Source organism: Stegastes partitus, unplaced genomic scaffold (assembly GCF_000690725.1).
Source record: "Stegastes partitus isolate 25-593 unplaced genomic scaffold, Stegastes_partitus-1.0.2 Scaffold1149, whole genome shotgun sequence".
Lineage (NCBI taxonomy): Eukaryota > Metazoa > Chordata > Actinopteri > Pomacentridae > Stegastes > Stegastes partitus.
The window spans coordinates 265,126-286,161 of record NW_007578880.1 but is presented as its reverse complement, the minus strand read 5'-3'; the positions used below and the strand labels follow the sequence as shown (position 1 = coordinate 286,161).

The 21,036-nt window shown below is 40.6% G+C and overlaps 1 protein-coding gene across 2 annotated transcripts in view; it reads right to left on the bottom strand.

The window, feature by feature from the left end:
- Positions 1–21,036, bottom strand: part of ctif (CBP80/20-dependent translation initiation factor) — a 65,258-nt gene that overhangs the window by 38,644 nt on the left and 5,578 nt on the right. Inside the window, exons 2-7 of one of the 2 annotated variants that reach the window (XM_008296741.1) lie at positions 13,455–13,689; positions 12,944–13,015; positions 10,779–10,901; positions 8,654–8,727; positions 6,714–6,818; positions 6,448–6,526 (exon numbers count right to left, since the gene is read on the bottom strand). In XM_008296741.1, the coding sequence (XP_008294963.1) occupies positions 6,448–6,526; positions 6,714–6,818; positions 8,654–8,727; positions 10,779–10,901; positions 12,944–13,015; positions 13,455–13,631 (630 nt within the window). In that variant the 5' untranslated portion in view covers positions 13,632–13,689. Of the gene's footprint in view, positions 1–6,447; positions 6,527–6,713; positions 6,819–8,653; positions 8,728–10,778; positions 10,902–12,943; positions 13,016–13,454; positions 13,818–21,036 lie in introns of those variants that run through there. The other variant, XM_008296742.1, reaches the window with a different exon arrangement.

The following is a 21,036-nucleotide window of genomic DNA, read 5'->3' as shown; positions in this document are numbered from 1 at the left end:
TCAGTTTTCAATGCCAGTGCTCACGATTTGAGAAGTAGAAAGTGTTTGGGCCATTTTGGGACATGAGCTATGTGTTATTGTTGGCTTCATCTTTTAAAGTGACAGCTTTCTGTCATTCTTGAATATGTCACTTTTACATTATTCTTCTCATGGCTTCAGCCAGACATACCCACAACAGTGATGACAAGAGCTACAGTATGCACAATATTGGCTGTACACACAGTATGTCAACTGAGTATAATGCATAATAATACTATAATAAACAAAAAAAAGACCTAATATCAAGCTTATGAAACTGTCTAACTATCCATCCATCCATCATCTATACACAACTTAATCCTCACTAGGGTTGCGGGGGGCCTGGAGTCTATCCCAGCCGACTCAGGGTGAAGGCAGGGGACACCCTGGACAGGTCACCAGTCTATCACAGGGCTACCTGTCTAACTATATTGTAGCCAAATGTATTAGTGATTTGCTAAACACAAAAAATCATGTCCATGTGTGACGATAATCCAACTACTACTTCACCAACAGTAAAATAAAACATATCCAGACAGCTGTGGTGGAGCTCAGGACTCAACCTGAGGACAACTGCTATGAAACAAATCATTTAACTGCAGCTATAAAGTGTGACTCAGACGGCTCACCTGTCTGAAGCGGAGACAAGAACACAGTGTGACTTGCTGTTACATTCTGACAGATCCCGTCTCCATGACGGTGAAAATTATCAGTAATTAAGGAAGTTACTGCTTTTCTTCTACACATAACTGCAGGCAACTCTTCCCAGGACACAGTAAAGCAAGTGAGAAAGGTGTTTTGTCGTTTTTATATGCAAATCTTTGATGCTCTCTGTGGTGTTTCTGGACCAGTGTTGGTGCTGGAATGTGGGGAAAAAAAAGCCTTTTCCAAGATGCTTTACATAACTCAAAGTATGTTGCCTTTACGGACTGAAGCAATAATGCGACTGGCACGCAGTTCAGAATAGTGCTGAAACATTATTAGCAAGATAGCTGACACAACATTTACAGAAAAAATGACTGGGATGTTCATACAGACGTGAAGCCGACAGATGCTAATAGATTAACAAAGGAGTGCGTGTCTGAAAGGAGCGTTAGTCAATAAATTATAATAAATCGCCAGAAACTTGACATTATTTTCATTAGTTCAAGGCGGAGAGTTTCTGCCTTTTATTATAAAAATAAAAACAAATGTCTTCAGGTCGAGAACTTATGATTAAACAAAAAAAAAAAAAGAAGAAGAGTTTGATGATGTCAGCTTTACTTATATTGATAATAAAAATAACCTGCAGCCCCAGTCCATACTGTCAAATCAAAGCTTGCATTATCAACTAGAGTCTCTCTTTAGGAAACATTTTATTTTGTAGCTTTAAGTGTTTACTTACAGGGATCACTTTACTCAAACGTGTTGTTTCTTGTAAACGACAGCCGTTAATTAGTTTGTAAAGTCTTGGTTTTTGCCTGAGTTGAATATCTGTTGAATATTAAGATGCTATTCTTGTAGTGTGTGGGCTTATCTGATCAGAGCTGACAAATACTAACAGTAGCACCACAATGTTTTTAGTTTAGGTAAAATTACTGTTTTTAATTGTGTTTAAATCTATTTCAGATGAACTCACGCTGCTGCTGTCGACAAACTCCACTTCTGGAGTAATCTGCCTGAAAAGTCATCAAATCATTGTTTTTAAATTGCTTCTTAAAACTACCTGGTTTGTGATTTATTCCTGATATGTCATTACGTCTGACTTCGTCCTTTTAGCAAATTTGTTCTTGCTTTTCTACCTCTTTAATTATTTCCCTGTCTTTGTTTTAATTGTTAGTTTTGTCTAAAGAAATGTGCAAAAACCCAAATACTAATATTATTTTTATTAAATAAAAGTGGTGTTTGCTAACTCTTGGTGGTTGTGTTTATTGTTTCCCAGGATTCATGTGATACGTGGCGTTACTCCACAGATCAAATACTTGCTCTGTGACCCCTGCATGCTTCTGTCATTACAACCTGACATTGGACGTGAAGGCAGGGTTATTGTGTGAGCAGGTTGACATTCCAGAGAGGCCGGTAGAGGTGCAGCAGCATTTGAGGGCAATAGGAGGAAGCCCTTTCTCACCGATTTGCTCGTACGCACACATACACACAAAGGAGATGTTTTCCACATCCCAGAGCTATTTGTAAGTCTATTCTGGCTCCTGGAAGAGGGAAGTAAATGCTGGCGGGAAGTGTGCGACATAGACGGGGACTTTGGATGATGTAGTCCTGCCGTACAGTAGCTGGAAGTGATGACTTTGGAAAGAGACAGGTCACGGTTTTGCTTGGTGACTTTCCATCATGACTGGACAAGTACTGGATGTTTTTTTCCATAAACATAACTTTTTACGAGTGGCAAATATCCACAATGCACAGGTCGATCGACTGTGTGAGTGGTGCTCAGATCCTTACATAAAAGGACAAACACTAAGTCCTATGTCCAAAATATCTTTCGCATCGATGAAAAATAACATTTTACTGAGTTAGTTTAAACTACGAGGTGTGTCAGAAAAACTACAGGACTGGTGTCACAAACCCAAACTACAAACTACGACTTCTCCCCTTCAGATGATCAACCAGCACGTCTACAAAGAGATCCTGCCGCGTTTGCTTCGTTCAAGAAGAGATGAGAGTTGTGGCAGGACAAGTCGTGGCAGCTTCACCATGACAACCTGCTCACAACGCCCTGAGCATCCAACAGTTCCTGGCTGAGAAGAACATCGCTGTGCTGGAGCAACCTCCCTACTCACCCCACCTGGCTCTGTGGGATTTTTTTTTCCTCTTCCCTGAGCTCGAGGGTGTCATCAAGGGGACCCGTTTTGAAGACGTGGACGACATCAAGATGGCTGTGACGACGGAGCTGTGGAGGATCCTGGAAGAATCCTTCCAGGAGTGCATGGCGGCGTGGCAGAGAAGGCTGGGGAAGTGTGTTAGACTCCAGGGGGATTACTTGGAAGGGGAAAGCTTGTAGTTTGGATTTGAAATATAGATTTTGTGACACCAGTCTTGAAACTTTTCAGGTTGGACCTTAAATAAAGGTGATTAAAAAAAGGTGAAAAACAAAGTTTTGACACACCAATTTCTATTCTTTTCTTGAATCTGGATAATATTCTTCAGCTTTTTTGTGAAGTATTAAACATGGCATTGCTGGGCCTCAAACGTCTTACTTTATTTAGTTCTATTTACATTTAAATGAAACTTCCTGAGAAGTTGAAAGAGGAAATGTGTTTTTATTGGAACTGTAAAGAACTGAAACATAGTGGTGAGCCCCCTCTTCTCACACTGCTATTTTTATAAGGTTGTCAAGTCAAAATAGCAGTGAATCTCTGGTTTAGTGGGTAATAATTTGTTATATTTCATTAAGGTATCGCGTTTTTTGCAAAGTCTTGATCTGTAAAAAATATTTTCAAAAAATTAAATTTAGTAGAGCATATACAGAGTAAATAAAATGCAGCTGCTGCTCTAACAATATTCGCCTTGTTACTGTAAGGATGACAGACATCTAAGTGTAACAAAAGGGAAAGTGCCTCACAGCCGTGAATACAAAGCCCAAACCAACTCGAAACCAAACTGGAAGACATGACAAATTGCTTTGCATATTATCTATTTGTGTAATGCTGATATTTCCCCACATAACACAGCTTCGCGGTACACATATTATGAACAAGCAATCAAAAGGCAGATGTAGTGGAAAAAAATGCTCAATGCACTTTATGTTTTATCCTCATTAAACAATTAGCTTTGAAGCTTACAGACACCTGACAAGCAACAAAAAAATAACTTCTGAAAGTGGCTCATACACTCCAGTGCAGCCAAAGTTTACAATGATTCTATTTTCTCTGATGGAAAATGGAAATTCAAGTGCCCTCATAGCTGCCATGAGGGCTTTTCAAGACCACAGAGGGTACTGTCAGTGGATGGCCTCATGAATGAGAAAGGGTAACAACAGGGTATCAGTGAACTGGCATCACAGCTGCATGACTCCTCCTGGCAGCGCTCGGAGATAAACTTGCCAGGGCATGACACTCGGCACAGTCGAAATGTGAAACAGTGACTGGGTGAGGTGTAAGCCAGAAACAGCTGAGGAATGTCAGGGAAACAAAAACAGAAAATGTGGCACTCACTCCCCCAGCTTTGTGTCTCTGACCTTACTGTGTCCTGGTGCCAGCACATATCCGATCCCAAGCGCACCAGACAAACGCAGTTGACCCCGTCTTTCTTTTGGCGCTGACTGAATGAACGGAAACGGCAATCTTGGCTCAGGAACTATACAATGAGGAAGCCATCTTGGTAGCTGAACTAGACCCATCTCAGCTGAAACACCATGAGAGGCAAAACGCAGCTCAGCTCAAAGGCCAAGAGGGGAAGGAAAGAGAAAGACACTGTAGCTCAAACACGATGAAAGATGGAAGACATTTTGGCTCATAAAGCAGGGAAGGAAGAGAAAAGGGTGACACGGGTGACCTAAAGTGAACTCCGCCACCCCAATGAATCACAAATCACTGTGGAAAAACACAGTGCTTAATACCTTGTACTATGCAGCTGGAAAATTAATTTGACTCTGCTGATGCCAGACACACCATATACAGTAATACCGTACGATGACATTAGGAAGCTGTTGTTGCGCACGCCTTTTAGGCTGTAGAACTTATAAACAGGAAGGACATATATCTCACTAGACAAGCCCTCTTTACCCCAAGTACTACAGCCAGGCCCTTAAAGACTGACTTAGCGAAATCAGGTGGGGATTTCCTGAAGGTGCAGTATATATTTACTACAGATGCTCCCTTTGTTTGAGCATCTTTATGTCGAACGTGAGCAAAAAAAGACCATCAAAGAATGCAAACAGCCATATATAAGCTTCAGCTAAACTAAAGAATGCGTTGGCACATAAAAAGAGGACAGTAGAGTTTGTATTTTATCTACATTAGGAAGAGTTCCAGTATGAATCCACCAAAACCATCTCACCAACATGTTCCCAATATCTGCACTAATTATACATTGCACTGTAACTCCTGTTTACTACTGTTACAGATTATGTACCGGCCTTTTTAATGTCCACTACACTGTTTTATTGTTAATCGCACTATTTTAATGTCCTTGCACCAAAGATACAATTTGCACATATCCATTTGTAAATATACACCATGCCACATAGTCATGTAAATACCATAGGAGTTAGTTAGTTCGTTAGTTATAACAATATATCTGCACTTTATACTCTGCACTATTGCACTTCTGGTTGTATGCTACCTGCATTTTGCTACCTTGTTCTTGTACATGTGTAATGACAATAAATTTCAATCTAATCTAATCTAATGAAAATATAACAACTAATACCTTTGGGACATGCAAGTGTTGTTTTGAGACTTGAAGAAAATGTAAACCTGCGCATTAAATTGACCTCATGTTATAAAGATTCAGTGTTATATGTTATGATTCAATGCTCTTTGTCCAACTCTTGAAATACAGAAGGCCGTGAAAGATAGCATGCACAGAACTTGCAAAAAGTAACCAAGCCTGGGCTCAGCAGATGGGAGCAGAGAAGAAATCTTTTGTATGCTTGTATAAATGCTGAAATGTTTCTTGACTCTGTGGTCACTTGTTCAGAATCTGTACTGTGCATGTGATTCGTTGCTGCAAGTAAAACTTTGCTTTGGCTTCAGAGGCAACTCTGTGTATTGATTTGGAGCAGTTAGGAGTCCACTGAAGAATTGTCTTAACACCTCATACACTGTAGAAGAGAAGAGAGAAACAGCCACAGCCTCACAGCAACCTACATCAGTTCTCTGTGGACACGACTGGCTCCATCTTCAACTGTTATGCAGACATTCAACCACTAGGGGGAGGTGTAATAATTTGATGGACTTTTTATATCAGCTTTGGCTCACTTCAGCATCTGACCACTAGATGTCAGCAAAGGTTTATTTATTATGAACCAGTTTCATTTGTAAATGTAGTGTCGTATAGATGCTGATCTTCTGTTCTTGTGTATTTCAGTTCTTCAAAAAAAAAAAAAACAACAACGAACATAAATTTCCTTCAAAGGCAGAAAAGCTACCGCCTAGTGTCATTTGTTTTTTTTTGCACTAATGTTTAAAATTCTAGTAATTTTATGAGTCCAATGTCATGGTTCTGTCCAGTGCACGTTATTTTCCCTTTATACCACCAGGGGTCACTTTCTAACAACTAATAGATCCAGAAGTCACGACTTAGTAAAGGGTTTCTGTTGGTGGTTCACTGTTAAATCTGTGTAGTTCCTCTAAGAACTGTTTTACTAAACTCTACAATGTGGCCAATGTGATACAAAAATATGCACAGTAAGACATGTGATGCACTACAGTGAGAAAAACAGCCTAAAAAAGGCACATTTAGTTTTACAAAACAAAACAATCAGTGACTTACAGAGCGCAGATGGGGTAAGAACCTCTCTATGTCATTCATGTCTATGCCGTCATCTTCCTCAAACTTGTTTTTGTTCATCCTGAAAGAGAAAAAATGCATAAGATGGGGAGAATCAATCGATTGTAACCATCAGGGACATTTATGGGCTTAATGAGTGACAGAGGATAATCATGAACACCCAACCTAAAGAATCAAAACCAGACTGAGCAGGGCGGCTCCAGTGAAAGCCAACACTACAGCTACATATAGGTAAAGATAAATCATACCCCTCTCTGTCAATGTGTGGCAGGTGCTTTGGCGTTCCTCTGAAATGTTTCCTATGGAAATGGCTGAAGTCCAGCTTCTCTGGCTGTACGTCCCAACCTGCACCTCTACAACAAGGAGACACAATAATGGTTAGAGCGTCTACACAAGCAAAGAGTGGGAAAGCGTAAAACAGTACAACATGACATCTCCGAGTGGCCCATAGATTTTTTCCTGTCTTTCTACTCAGATAAATTGGGCTTTAATTGAACACTGCAGAGGAAAACTGGGAAAAAAAGAAAAGTTGCTGAAATGTTAGTTGCATAACAGCCCTCTTGTATTACAGCAGAGTGCAGGTCTACCGTGGCATGTGTTCTTGTTACCTCATGGGTTTCAATTACAGCAAACACATTCAAGTTAAGTGTGTTTTTTTTTCTATTAATGGTGCAGAGGAAACCGGCCTTTTCACCAGCTTGACATGTTTGTACAAAATGTGATGCTTGATCTAGCGTGACTTAGTTTGGATACTCTGCTCAGATCCTCTGAAGATGGTGTTATATGCCCAGAAATAGACTGGCAGGAGGAAAGGTTGAGTGCTGTGTGATGCAAAACGGTAAAAATACTACAGACTGCAAAACGGTGCAGCGCCGGCATTAACTGCAACAAAAAATGACCCCATGAAGGCTGAGTTTTTGAAATGGACACTGACATTGAGATTAAAAGACTCCAAAATGGATACGGGCCTGTACCAGTGGTCTGTTTTTTTTTTTTTATCTTGACACAGATGCCTTAGATCTGATGTTTTTTTACTAGGAAGATAAAAGAGTGATATTTCACTGGTGCTGTACTATGTAATGATGACACTCATTCTGAAATACATCAAACGCTGTTGGTCTTTCGGTACTTGAATTTCTTGTTACTTACGAGCTGGCGCATGAGAGACTGGTATATGTAATATGTTATTAATGTGCCCATAAATGACCTTTTTGATTTATTGCTCTAGCTCTAATAGGAAAAGAGTATTCGTAAGAAACAAGAGGCGCACGACGACAGTCTTGACAGATGATTAAGATTTTCCATTTCCCCCCGAACACACAGCTTCAACTAAGAGGGCAGAAATGACTAAAATAATTGTGATACATAACTATGCCACATCTCCGCCTGCGTCAGGGGGACAGCTGCTGACATCATCCCTCTGTGCCGGCTGCATCATTCACTGCGTGCTCAGATGTGCCAACGTGGCCGGAACTCCGGTAGGTGAAGCTGCTGTGCAGATGTTACCATGGCAACCAGTCCTCCCTCCACTGTAACTGATTTATGTGTCACTGATTTCCTCTTTGCCCTGTTTTTTTTCTTCCCCCCCCTCTCCTTCTAAGTTTCGGGTATAGCTCCTCTTTGTAACATCATGTAGACACGCAGAAGCTGATTCACACAGAGGCATCATTTATGTAAGACTAACAAGATTACAAGCATTGAGGTGAAATGTTCTCAGTCAAGCTTGCAGTCCTGGTGTGACATAAATATAGCTGGAACAAAATACTTTTCATCAGGACAAACTCTTCTTTTCCTCTTGATTAAGGCTGAGTGAAGAGAGAGTTGAACCAAGCATCCAAAAATTAATATTTTGAGTATAATGTCCCTTGCCACATTTCATTTTAGTCATTGAAGAACCACAATAAATACCAACATTTCTCAAGGAATCAAAGATGAAAACAGGGACATATTGAACCTTAAAATATTCTGAAACTGCAGGTAAGACAAAGCCAGGTGAAGCGGGAGCCGAGAACAGTGAGAGGAACCAGACGGACTAAATTACAGCCCATTACAGTGAGAGCAGCAGACAAAAAGTTATTAGACTTTGTGTGTTTACACTTCATCATGTGACCCTCCAGAAACTATGGCTGGAATTCAGACCCAGCAGACAGAGCAGCATATGAGCTCTGTGTAATCTTAAAGCACTTACCCATGTGAGTCCATTGTGTTAGCGGCCCATATGTCTGTTCCCAGGATGTCAAAGGAGCCATCTCTGTTCCCATTCTAGACAGCACACAAGGAAAAACAAAAATGCAGAATAATGTAAAATACAGTCTGAATACAAAACAAAAAAATACTTAGCTGATATGTGACATTTAACAAACAGGTACACCCCCAGAACTCAGTATTTTTTCATGGTTCTTTCTTTTTATTTAAAAGTAAACTTTAAAGAAATCCCTTATATTATTTGGTGTTTACTTGAATTACTTGTGTTGATTAAAGCCAACTTTGTACAGGATTTCAAGAAAGTTGACTTGTGTGAGCAACGATTAAAAAGAGAAAATACAAATAAACACAATAAATATACAAGCAACAGAGGCTGAGCTACCTTGACTTTTAGTCCCTTATATGGGCCAATCTCCAAACATGTTAGATCCTACACTTCCCATAATGCAACGCAAAGGTGTCTGTAAATGCCCACATCTTTCAGACTACACAGTTTGTAGCACAAGACTTTTTTTTTTTTTTTTAATTTGGACATCATTATGACTATATCAGGGTTACCTTAAAATCAGAGCAGGCATTATAAGGGTTGATCAAAAAATTCTGGAACTGTTCATGATGACGCGCACTAAACACGTACAAAACAATAACTGTCACAAGTGAGGATGTCACGTGACACCACACTATAAGTGGCGTGACTTGTGTTTCACACATTTTCGTGATCGCTGGTAGCTGACCATTTGCAGCTTCTCCATGGACTGCAAGCTAGAGTAGACAAGAAAGCACCACATTCTCACAGTGGCCGCGAGATGAGAAACGCACCGAGAGCATCCTCTTTGTTTTCAACTTTCACGTGGCGTGTTAGACTGTAACATCTTGAAGTGTCTGAGGGAGAACATTTGGTGCAGTGACCTGAACCGTGGTGTGATGCCATGTGTGTCCTCCGACACACTGTGCACCTGATCATACATAGGTTTTTTTTTTGGCCACAACTTCACAACTGTCGCTCCCCATCAGCCCTGCTCACTAGATTTTGATGTCGTCCACGTCTTCAAAACGGGTCCCCTTGATGACCCCCTTGAGCTCGGGGAAGAGGAAAAAAATCCCACGGAGCCAGGTGGGGTGAGTAGGGAGGTTGCTCCAGCACGGCAATGTTTTTTCTCAGCCAGGAACTGTGGGATGCTCAGGGCATTGTGAGCAGGTGCGTTGTCATAGTGAAGCAGCCACGACTTATCACAACTCTCGCCTCTTCTCGTGCACTGAATGAAGCAAATGCCGCAGGATCTCTTTGTAGACGTGTTGGTTCATCGTTTGAAGGGGAAAACTTGTAGTTTGGGTTTGAAATATATCTTTTGTGACACCAGTCCTGGAACTTTTATGACACACCTCGTATTCCCTAAATTGTGATTCACGTTGAAAGGTCGGTGTTTTGATTCAGTTTAGGAGTTTCAGCGCTTATCACATGTGGAGCAGGTACATATGTACAGAACGGTACTTCCAAGGAGTTTTCTAAATGCTGCAGAAGCACTGGGAGCAGTGTGTCGCTGCATGAGGAGAATACTTACACGTTGATGCCATCCATGTTTCAATCAGGTGCAGTTAGTTAGTTTATAGTGTATTAATAATAATAATAATAAGAATAGATCAGATTTATATAGCGCTTTTCTCGAGACTCAGAGTGGGGAGATTTGTATTTTTACTGCACCAAAAGGTAATCGTGTAAACGTTTAAGAAATATCAGTAGAAAAATGACAAAGAAACCAAAAATAAACACAAGCACTAGTTCAGATTGTCCTCTAGATGTGGAAATACCAATATTGCACATACTATGGTATTGTACCGATAAGGACCATCCTGTCACGTTTTGGTCGACCCAAAAAGTTACAAGACATGCAGCTATTTTCACTGGTCAACTGGTGCTCCTTCTGACTACTTAACTGACTGATCTTCATGTTTAAAATAGTTGACGTGTCCCCTTAACATTTAGTGATTCGATTTGTTTCTCTTTTTTTAAAATTTTCTTGCAGAAGTGAAACACGTACTGAGGAAACGCTGTCGCAGTAAGAGATAAATGAGGCAACAGACAAACACAAACACAGATCTGTCTGTACCTTAGCTGGAACTTTGAACTGGTTGTTTCGGCCCCTGCTGCCGGAGCGTGAGCCAGATCCAGGTCTGGACCCTGAACTGGGCCTGGAACCTGTACTGCCGTTACTGCTGTGTTCCCACTCGTCCTGTGGAGGAAGAAAAACGTAGACTGAGGTTCGTTTTTTTATTCCAAATTCAATATAACAGCAGGAACCCACAGCTACTTCTTAGACCAAATAAAAGAATAACAAAACGAGTCTCCAATACTGATGCTGTTGGGTTAGTATGAGCTAAACTGACTGTGACTAATAAAATAAACTTTATTTAAACAACAATTTGGCCCAATTCATGTTGTGTTTAACACCACAGCACTCTTTTGTTTGTTGGACTGAGATAATCCTTTTCTGTCACCACGTTTCTTCATGAATTGTTAGATTGCTGTTGGTGGTTGTTTTACTATATACGGCACGAGAAGACGTGCTACATGGGTCAAACATAACTCTAGTTCCACTGCCAAGTCTCAGATATTACACTGCCAAAAGCTAAACGTCAAAACAAATAGAAAATGGAGAGGGCACGATCTCTGGCGCTCTCTATTATTGCTGCAAAAAATAAAAATATTGACTGGAATTTGAAATATTAATACACAGACTGACATTTTAGTCTTTTCATTTACCCCCCCTTATGTTCTGGATCACTCTGGTCTCTTTGAACCTCTCACCCATGCTGCTAAAGATTAATCTCTGAGCAGCAGCAGCACTTTAAATCATCGTCAGTGCAAACTGCGCAGAGAGAACCCAGCCGCTGATATTTATCAACCTAATTGACTGCAAATTCACGCAGCATTATTCAGTAACTGTCTCTAACATCACAGAATCCTGTTAGTCATCAGGAACGTGCTTCATCTGTAGCAAGTGAGTAGATGAGCTGTGCATTGCTTAAGGCTGGTCTCTCTTCTAATCATACACATGAATAGCTGATGGAGACAGAAAGATTAACCTGAACATGTAAAACGGAAAGCATGCAAATTGTGTGCTTTGACCGATACGGTGCTCCAGAAATCAGATGGTTTAGGTGACCACAGAAGAGGACAGTCACCCTTTCAAATGATAAAGTATTGTTAGCTACTTTGCACTACTACTCAAGGGGTAAAACGAAGACTATTCCCAGACCATCCACGACCATCCATGCTCAGACTGGAGCTGTTTTCATGGGAACAGAGTACATATGTCTTTCTCTGACTAAAAAAAAAAAAAAGGAAGTACTTCGTCTGACTGATTAAATAAGACTAAAGGGTTTTAGTTAGTCGTTTGGTGCTGCTTTAACCATCCAATGTGTCTCCGTCCTTTGTGATTAACCCGCTTTATGACAAGTTCCAAAGTTACAGAACTGCCAGATTTTTCAAACGGAGGCTTTTGGCATCTCCAAAAAAAAAAAAAAAAGATGAGAAGAGGAGGCACAAGCAAACAGAAAGGCAAGTTTGACAGTGGAGGCTGCAAAGAGAAACTTGGTGAAAGTAAAGAAGCTTCAAGTGATTTAAAATTAATAGGAAATAAACAAAGAACCAGATTCAGATCGGCCCAAGTGTTAAGTGATGTGATCTGAGTGAAGTTGAAGGGTTTTTTTTGGCTGTAATATAAAGTCAAGTAAATTTTACACATGGGATTAGAACTTGTTATAAAATAATTGTGCCATTTTTCCACACGAGGACTAATAGAACAAGCAGACTACATTAAAATGCGGCTTTGTGAAGCTGTTAAAGGAGTGCTTGGTTTAGTAATGTTTATACGCATTGCTGCAAATGTGGGAGTAAGTTTTAGTTATGATCACTTTTGAAACACAAGTTACTTAAATGTTTTACCTTCATGTCAGATTGTTACTGTGTGACGCAATTAAAGGCAATAACACATAACTTTCCCTTTAGTCACTTGTGTTATACTGTTACATGTTGATCTGTAATAAAAGCACACGTAGACTGTGTTTGATTCGGATTGTTTATCAGATGGAGAATGACTGTTATGGCATGTGAGTAAAAAAAAAAAAGGGAAGATGAGGTTTACCACATCATTGTTCTGCCACCACAACCCAAAGAGCACGCTGTCCATAACTAGGCTGTGAATGATTGTTTAATTCATCAATTAAACAAAACTGTGAGATAAGAAGAATCCTGACGCATAAACAAACTTACCGGCTTAGATGAGCCTCTTCCTCGTGATGATGTCCAGCTGCCATCTCTCTTGTCGTTGAAGTCATCTGTCCACTGGAGGACAAAAGTATGGAGACAATATGGTATAATATCATTTCTGTAAAAGTGGTTGGTTTACATGAAAATTAAAGTCTAAGAAAACACAAAAGTGGTGAACAATCATCGCAAAATGTGTTCTTTGACCTCATCTTAAAGCCTCTGGGATATTTTGTACAATTATAAATGGACAGGGGACAATCTAGCTCACAGCAGAATGAATGTGTGTCGGGTTGGTCAAACAGGACAGCTCCATATGCAGTCACAGCAGTGGTGCATTCACCTCCACCTTTGTCCATGTTTATATATACATTACAACAATAACGGTAGCTGTTCTGACGCTGGCTGTGCCCTCCAGCGTGTTCTGGAAGACACACCACCTAAACTAAACAACCCCCCTCCTCTACTAGCATATATAATGAGAGCATGTCATCTATTTCAGGAACAAGTCTCTGACCTGTGGCACCTTGCCGCCATTGTCCAAGTCCAAGTCTCCATCTGCCTTGTCTCCCAGAAGCCCCTGCACCTGGTACTCCAGCACATAGCTGTCGATGAAGCGCTCCAGCTCCTCTATCTCCTGCGAGCGTGTGCTGCCAGCCTCAGACGATGCAGACGCCACCGAAGAGTTCTCCATGGCAACCGGCGCTGTGATGGGCGGAGGGGGAGGAGGGGAAGGGAGGGAGGAAAGTGACCTGTGCAGGGAGGAAAATCAAGATACAGAGAGAGGAGTGAGCTAAAAAAATTCAGTTTTATTAGATTGGATCAATGGACAAGATTCATCACCTGTAATTAGATGCCATTTATTAACAATAACACACTGCTGTCAAAGAGGTCAAATGTGAACTAAAGTCCTACAAGACTGTTTCAAAAAATGCCAAATTAGTCAGTATCATAGGAATTATAAGGGAGAGTATTGCTATTTAAAGAATTCTTCAAAGACATCTATGGGAGAACGCTCCACCGCTTTACCCCCAAAAACAACTGTCTGCACTGTAACAGTCAAACTAAGAAACATCCAACTAATCACGTTGTTGCACTGACACAAGCACGGTGTTGTGAAACTGTGTGGATGCCTGGTAAAATCAGAACATGTAGGGAAAACACCTTGCTTTAAGTATTTTTTAAATACAATTTGGGTATATCAGACATGTAGTTTTTATGTCCTGATGTCTGTTAAAGTTGAAGTTAAGGCTCTCGTTAGCCAAAATAGCTGCCGAGGGCGTGACAAAGATGACTGCAGCACGGTGAGACCTGCCTATAAGCCCTTTGTCAACTGTTTGATTAAACTTTGATAATCATTTAATAAACAGTCAAACCGTCCAGTACAGGCAAAAATGTAGAATCCACAAATGTATGCACCAGAACAGCACGCTGTCACATCTTTCTCCAAGTGAGGAACCAGAATGATCACAGCTTTTGAGTGCTTGATATCCAATCATTATCTCAAGAGTGTGTCACGCGAAAGAGCCAGAAAATACAAGTGGATTGTTCATCAACTGATTCACCTCATCACCTTATGCATGAAGTAGCTCGCAAGGACACATTCCACCTTCAGAGTTGTCAGTCTGCCTTTGAGTGAGACGGTGAAATAAATGATTTTTCTGCCTTGTTAACTTTAACTATTAAAGATTTAAACGGCAGCAGTATGCTTTCATTCACCATTCTCTCTCCTGATAATTTAGTTGTTTTATTTTATACGCATTGCAAAAGAACATGACAAAACCACTCTGTTAAACTTGGACAGCTTGTGCTGCATCCACAACGCCTGCAGGAAATGAAAGCTTGCTTGGCTACATTTTGGTAGCCTAACCTGTTGGATGGGCTTGACCTCTGGGTGCAAAGCAACTACTCCCTTCAGAATGAATGCTTTCAAAGTAACACAAACTACTTGTGTGCATTCAGCTAAATGCTTGGCTGATAATATTCTCTATTCAAAGTCAGTCTAACAGTTTATCATCTGGTCACGTATAGCTAATTAATGTATGTAAACTTGCCAGCATGGGAACAGCGGTTACGTAACGTTCAAATCGAGCCACAACTTAACTGTGCACACGCCTCATCGATGCACCTCGTGTTTAAACAAACACCACCTCTGGTTTGATCAATTCATCAAATACATAACTGGCAGATTTACTGCTAATTAAAATAACTGTTACTTGCAGCCTTAAGTGGCGGGAACAGCGATATGCATTTCTCTCACCTTGATCCCCCTCAAGTTCCCAACATTCAGAGATGGTACAGAACCTCCCTGCTGTCAGCAAACATCCATATATGCACTGCTTGCTTCTGACAAACAAGCAAAACTGTCTGGAGCTGAAGCAGGTTCTGGCTGTCACTTAGATTATGTCAGATCCATTTTATGAGAAACCTCTGAGTCATCTCTGCTAAGTTCTTCGCCCAAACTCCCCGTGGTCACCGTTCACACACCTCTGCGTGGTCATTTCTCTGTTTGTTTTTCTACCTTGCTGTCTCTCTCGTCCTCCCTCTCTCTCTCTCTCTCTCTACTGTCAGTGTTGTGTGTAATCACCTGACCCCTGGCCAACAGGGAAGCAGCTTCCTGCCTGCCTGTCTATGACTGCTAAGCTCCTTTACATCATGGCTTGATCACCAGCCATGCAAAGAGGATTTATGGCTGGAGCACGCAGAATGGTATCTGCTGAGCCCTGGGGACTCATTGGGGAGCCCTGTGCATTTGCAGCCAAAAAGTCAGCCACACAAGGTCTAAAGCCTTTGTTTTGGTTTTCGCTGCAGGGCTATTTAATGCCACATATAGGAGAGAGGTATATCCTAAAGACTGTCTGCGGTCTATCCTTGAACACAAATCTGATCTCGCCTGCTGCTTCACTCTGTATCTTATCAAACAGCAGCACAGCAGAGTAAAGACAAAACTGAGATCAACTAAAGAAAAAACAACACAGCATCTTTAGACTCTTTTTTGAAAACTACCAGCAATACTAACAACTACTACAGCTACTGTTTTGCGTTAATGAAGCGGAGATGAAAATGCTCCTCTGGAAGATCAGACCTCAGGTTCAGCCACAGGACCTTCATTGAGCAAGAGACTGAAACCTGAACCAGTCTACTGCTCAAGGTCATTTTGGCACTTCAGAATCTCCCTACTCATCACTGCTGCTTCTCTTTCTGCACATTTGGGACTAATGCTTTAATCTCTTCACCCTATGTAGCAGGTCAAGACGTCCTAATATGACCTAGTGTCAATATTATAATCCATACATGTCAACAATGTAATCCATCCAAACATTAGTACCGGGGTCCTGATTAGCCTCGTGATTTGCAGCTAGTAGGCTCCAGAAAAGACACACCCACATGAGCTACTACGTCAGGGCTGCACCACATACCATTTCGGCATTGACCTGAAACCTGTCTGATATCATTGACTACAATTAACGGGTCCTTGGATACCCAGAGATTTTTTGTTTGTTTTGTTGCACAATTAATAAAACAATAATCCCTGATCTTGATTTTGGCTCGACTGCAATATTAATGTTTAAATGCTCCATTAATAGAGAACAGATAAAATCATGTGGTTTCAACTTTGGCAAAAAAGTCCCATTAGGACACTTTATTTGATTCTTTTCAGAGCAATTGTTGGTCACACACTTGGTTGGGTTGTTCTTGCAACTGTTGTCATTATACGTGGCAACCTGACTATTTTGTTTGATTCTGATTGACACAATTAAAGTTTTACCGTGTTGCCGCTAAATTCATTATTCTCTCCCGTTCTCCCTTTTATGTTTTTTGTCTCTTTAGGTTGCCGTTACTTTACCGTTGGCGTTAAATTTTTTCAGTTTCCATAATTTCCGTCTGATGTCCCTTCAAAATAAAAGCACTTCCAATTTATGTGAAATAACAAAATTAAAAACATTAATACATGACAGATTTAAGTTAACACATTAAATAATGAACTACAACAACAACAACATTCAATAATTACAGAATAAGTAACATTAGAGTTACTTACAGTCAGTGTTTGCCAGCATTGTAGAGCCCTTTATGAGCATGTGTACAAGTAAAAGCTTACATAGGTACATGAGTATACACATATTTATATGTGTGCTCGAATTCCACCTTTGTATGGAAGTTTAGATGCGTCTCTTTGTCTGATTGACTGCTATTGTTGCTATTGAAATTTATAGACGCTGCAATGTGCATAATTTGAGTTCACTTTAAGACAACTGCTGGTTAAGTTTGTTTTTTTCCTCGAGGGCTGTACCATGAAGCAGGTTTAATATAACCTGGCTTTCTTTGCGTAAACCAGCTCAACAAAACATAAAACCGCACTCAGAGATAATGACTATCACAACAGTAGTTATGAACTTGCCTTGTTCATTTAGGCTTCCATCATCAGACTGTGTGTTCACATAAAATAGGTATGCAGGTTTCCCATGGCAACGCAACGTACACTTTTATCAACCCTGTCATCTTGCTTCATAGTACAGCCCTCAGGTAGATTATGGGCCATCCCAAAAACTAAACATGTCACAACGCCGTCTGTCACCACCTCAGCTTAAAAACAACAGATCTCACCCTATCATTCAAGTCATGCTACCCTCCAGGTTCTCAGCCAATCCAACGCACAACCACAGCCAACAACCTGCAGGCAGAACAGCGAACACAAAAAATTAACTGACATTAAGATGTTGCAACTTCATTCATGTTTTCTATTTATCATGCATTCCTGTACAATCTAGTGCACATCTATGCAACCACACTGCAATAAACAGTAGATGTACAAAGCTCACAGTGTTCATTATCAGTGAGGTACTGTATGTTTGATGTTGAGAATTTAAACAAGTGAGGGAAAAACAGCAATGAACTTTTTATATTTTCATCCCTGTTTATTCACTCCAACTGTGAAGTTAATAGAGCAGGGTCACCTTAATCTCAACACAATTTCAACAAAAGGAGACACATTCAATAATAGTAGTCTGGATGAAACACTGGGGTTGATAGATGCATATTGGTGGTGGCTGCAGCCCAGTCAGATGCCCTACTGTTGTCCTTGACACGTAGTATAGAATTACTGCCAAAGGGGAAACAGCTGCCAATAGTTATTGACTCTTCCATTAAGACAACTAGCATCTAGCACTCCATCTTTTTGTCTTGACATGTCTAAATTTTTCTATTTTAGTCTGTAAAACTTGCAAAACCTTTATGTCCCTACCGTGCAAGACCAACAAATCACCAGCCCCGTTCAAGTGACATCAACTTCAATATCGAAAGCAAACACCGCTTCTGCATGTTGTCTGTGAAATGGGACTCAAAGTCCACACAGCGTTTCACAACATATCACTCCAGTAATCTGTTAAGTTCTGCTTTCATAGTGAGTCTGATTTTCTGCTTATTACTTCGGTGCTGTTCTGGCGGAGGAGAAGCAGGTTTTAAAATAACATCAGTTTGATGTTTCAAGGTAGCACACATTTGCTCATGTGAGAGTCAACACGCCACACTACCATCATCCCTGAAGGGTGCCGGAGAGAGAAGGAGGCTGGGAGGAGATTAAAGCAAGGATTTCATCTGACCCAGACAAAGAAAGGGCTGCTGTATTAGGCGGACGTAAGAAAAGCAAACACAAAGAAGGACTGCAGGCTAGTGGCTCCTCTAATGGTAAACTAAACACAGACACAAACTCTGCAAGGTCAGGAACACAAATAGCATCACAAGGCATTTCAGATTTTACCAAGCACAGGTTTCATCTTCCCACTGCACACAGTGAAGGATGAATCAACAACATTATAGGCTCTCAGATTACAAGGAAGTGATGCAAATGATGAGGGAAATCATTCAAAAAAATCTGCTTGCGTTTCACCTCACTGGCAATCATAACGATGCAAGTCTAAAGGGGGGAAAAAATCTGGGGTTGTGTCGATAGAAAGAATTGATTTCTGCCTGAAGCTAGTTGCTGAGGGTACAATGGGAGCTGTTAGCATGAAAACACCCAAATCTCTGACCATTGTGTCTGGCAATTGTTTAAAATCCTGCTGCATTGCACATCATGCAGATGCTAAGTTTGAACAAAGAAGACAGGGTTTAATAGGACTGAACAACTAATCATGCTTAAATCAAAATCACATTTTGAAACAATGCAATTAGCAAATCAAAAAGGCTGCAATTTAGGATGTATGTTATGCAGCGTCTGTGACCCAGAAGGTACCTTTAATTCATTTAACTTGATTGCAGAATATGCAAATTGTCAGTTTTGCTCCTGAGTCATGAATGACTGACCTGTTAATGTCACAGATGAAGAACAGAAAGGTCCTACATTTTTCTAACTGGACTTATTAGATTTTCTAATATCACTACTTTATATACATTACCGCAGTCACATGTGTGATCTCATATGCAATAAAAAATAAATATAAGCTTGAAGCAATCAATATCTTTAAGTCCTCATCCTTGCATTAACATACAGAGCAGCTGTTAATATTTTGATGGCGTCTCATGTGGTAAGGATCCATCACATGCTTTAAAACATTACACAATAAATATTAGACTAAAGCTTTTTTTTTAAAAATGACAAATTTCCTTATATTTGTTAGAAAAATTGCTGACACATGTTCCTCAAATTGCTCAGTTCTAGCATGTAGGAAAAGAAAAACAAGTGTTTACATGGTTCAGCTGCATCAAATATTTTTTTTTTTTAGGCTTCCCAATTCAGATCTCACAATGTTACAGAAGTCCAAAGCTAAATCAGTGAAGAACTGCTTATTTTATTCAATCTGCACTCTAAACCCCCAAAATAATTTTGCCTAACATCAAATACAACAAAGCAAACCAGCAAATATTTGCAATCTAGAAGTTGAAAACAGTGAATATTTGTCATTTCAGCTTAACAACCAACTTAAATGATTAATCAATTCGTCATCAAAATAGTTTCTGTTCATGAACTCTTTGATTAACTGACTAGCTCATCTAGAATGAGTGCAAACCGAAGCCAAATTGTGGTGAGCAGACCAAGAGAGAAAGTCAGACAAAGATCTGCTGAAGCAATTTGTTGCAGCGGTTTTTGAACTGCCACAGTGTTCACATGTATTGTCTGTGGTTTGGAGCAACGAGGGTCATCACAGCGTTATACACCGCCTCCTCCTTTCCTTACTCCTTTCTCTGTGCCGGTTTCACTCCCCTTTCCCTTCTCCAGCTATATTTTTCAGCCTACTATCCCGCAAAACTCCAGACTCCTCCCCTGCTCCTTCCTGTCTCCACCCTTTTTCTTTCCCTCAATTCCACCAGCTGTTCCAACAAAGAGCTGCCTGCCATCCTGTCCTGGCCACACTTTTAACTTCGCTTACTAGGCTGGTGCTCAAGAACGGGCATATCAGCGTGCAACACATGTGGACATCAAAAAGTGTTGTTGAAATACCTCCTTCAGGCGATGTAACTGGATCTGCTCTATACACTAAATGAGCAGTTTCACACATTCTGTCATACGCTCTCAGGAGTTGTTGTTAGACTGATCAGAATAAGAACCATTACATTTAGGTTCATTCTACAAGCGTTTCCCACTTATTAGCTACAAATTAAACTAGTGCTATCAAACAGAGCAGTCTTGCGTTAAATTCTACTTTCACAGCATGCACAATGTTCGGTTTAAGTTTTTTTAGTCTATTGCTACAAATGCGGAAAACAGAACACCATAAACGTCATGGAGGTAGACTTTATTGCATCAGTTTTAGATAAGTGCACCTAATAAACTGCCAACTTTGTGTATTGGAGCCGCTGAATAAATCAAAGACGCGTCTAGAGACCATCCACATTTTTGCATGATCACAGCGATGAAGCAGCCGCCAACACTGAACACATTATCACCAAAGCTTTTTCTACAACCTAAGAACTGAGTGGCGCGCTAACAATGTGCAGTGAGGCGCCGGGATACCTGTCAGAGGCAGCGACACGACCAGACCAGCGGAGAAAGATCAACGCTGCAGAACGCGAGGCAGCCTGTGCTACAGTTGCCCACGCCGAAAACTGTGCCCGAAGCCCAGCACCATTCAGACAGACACTAAACTGGCCAGACAGAC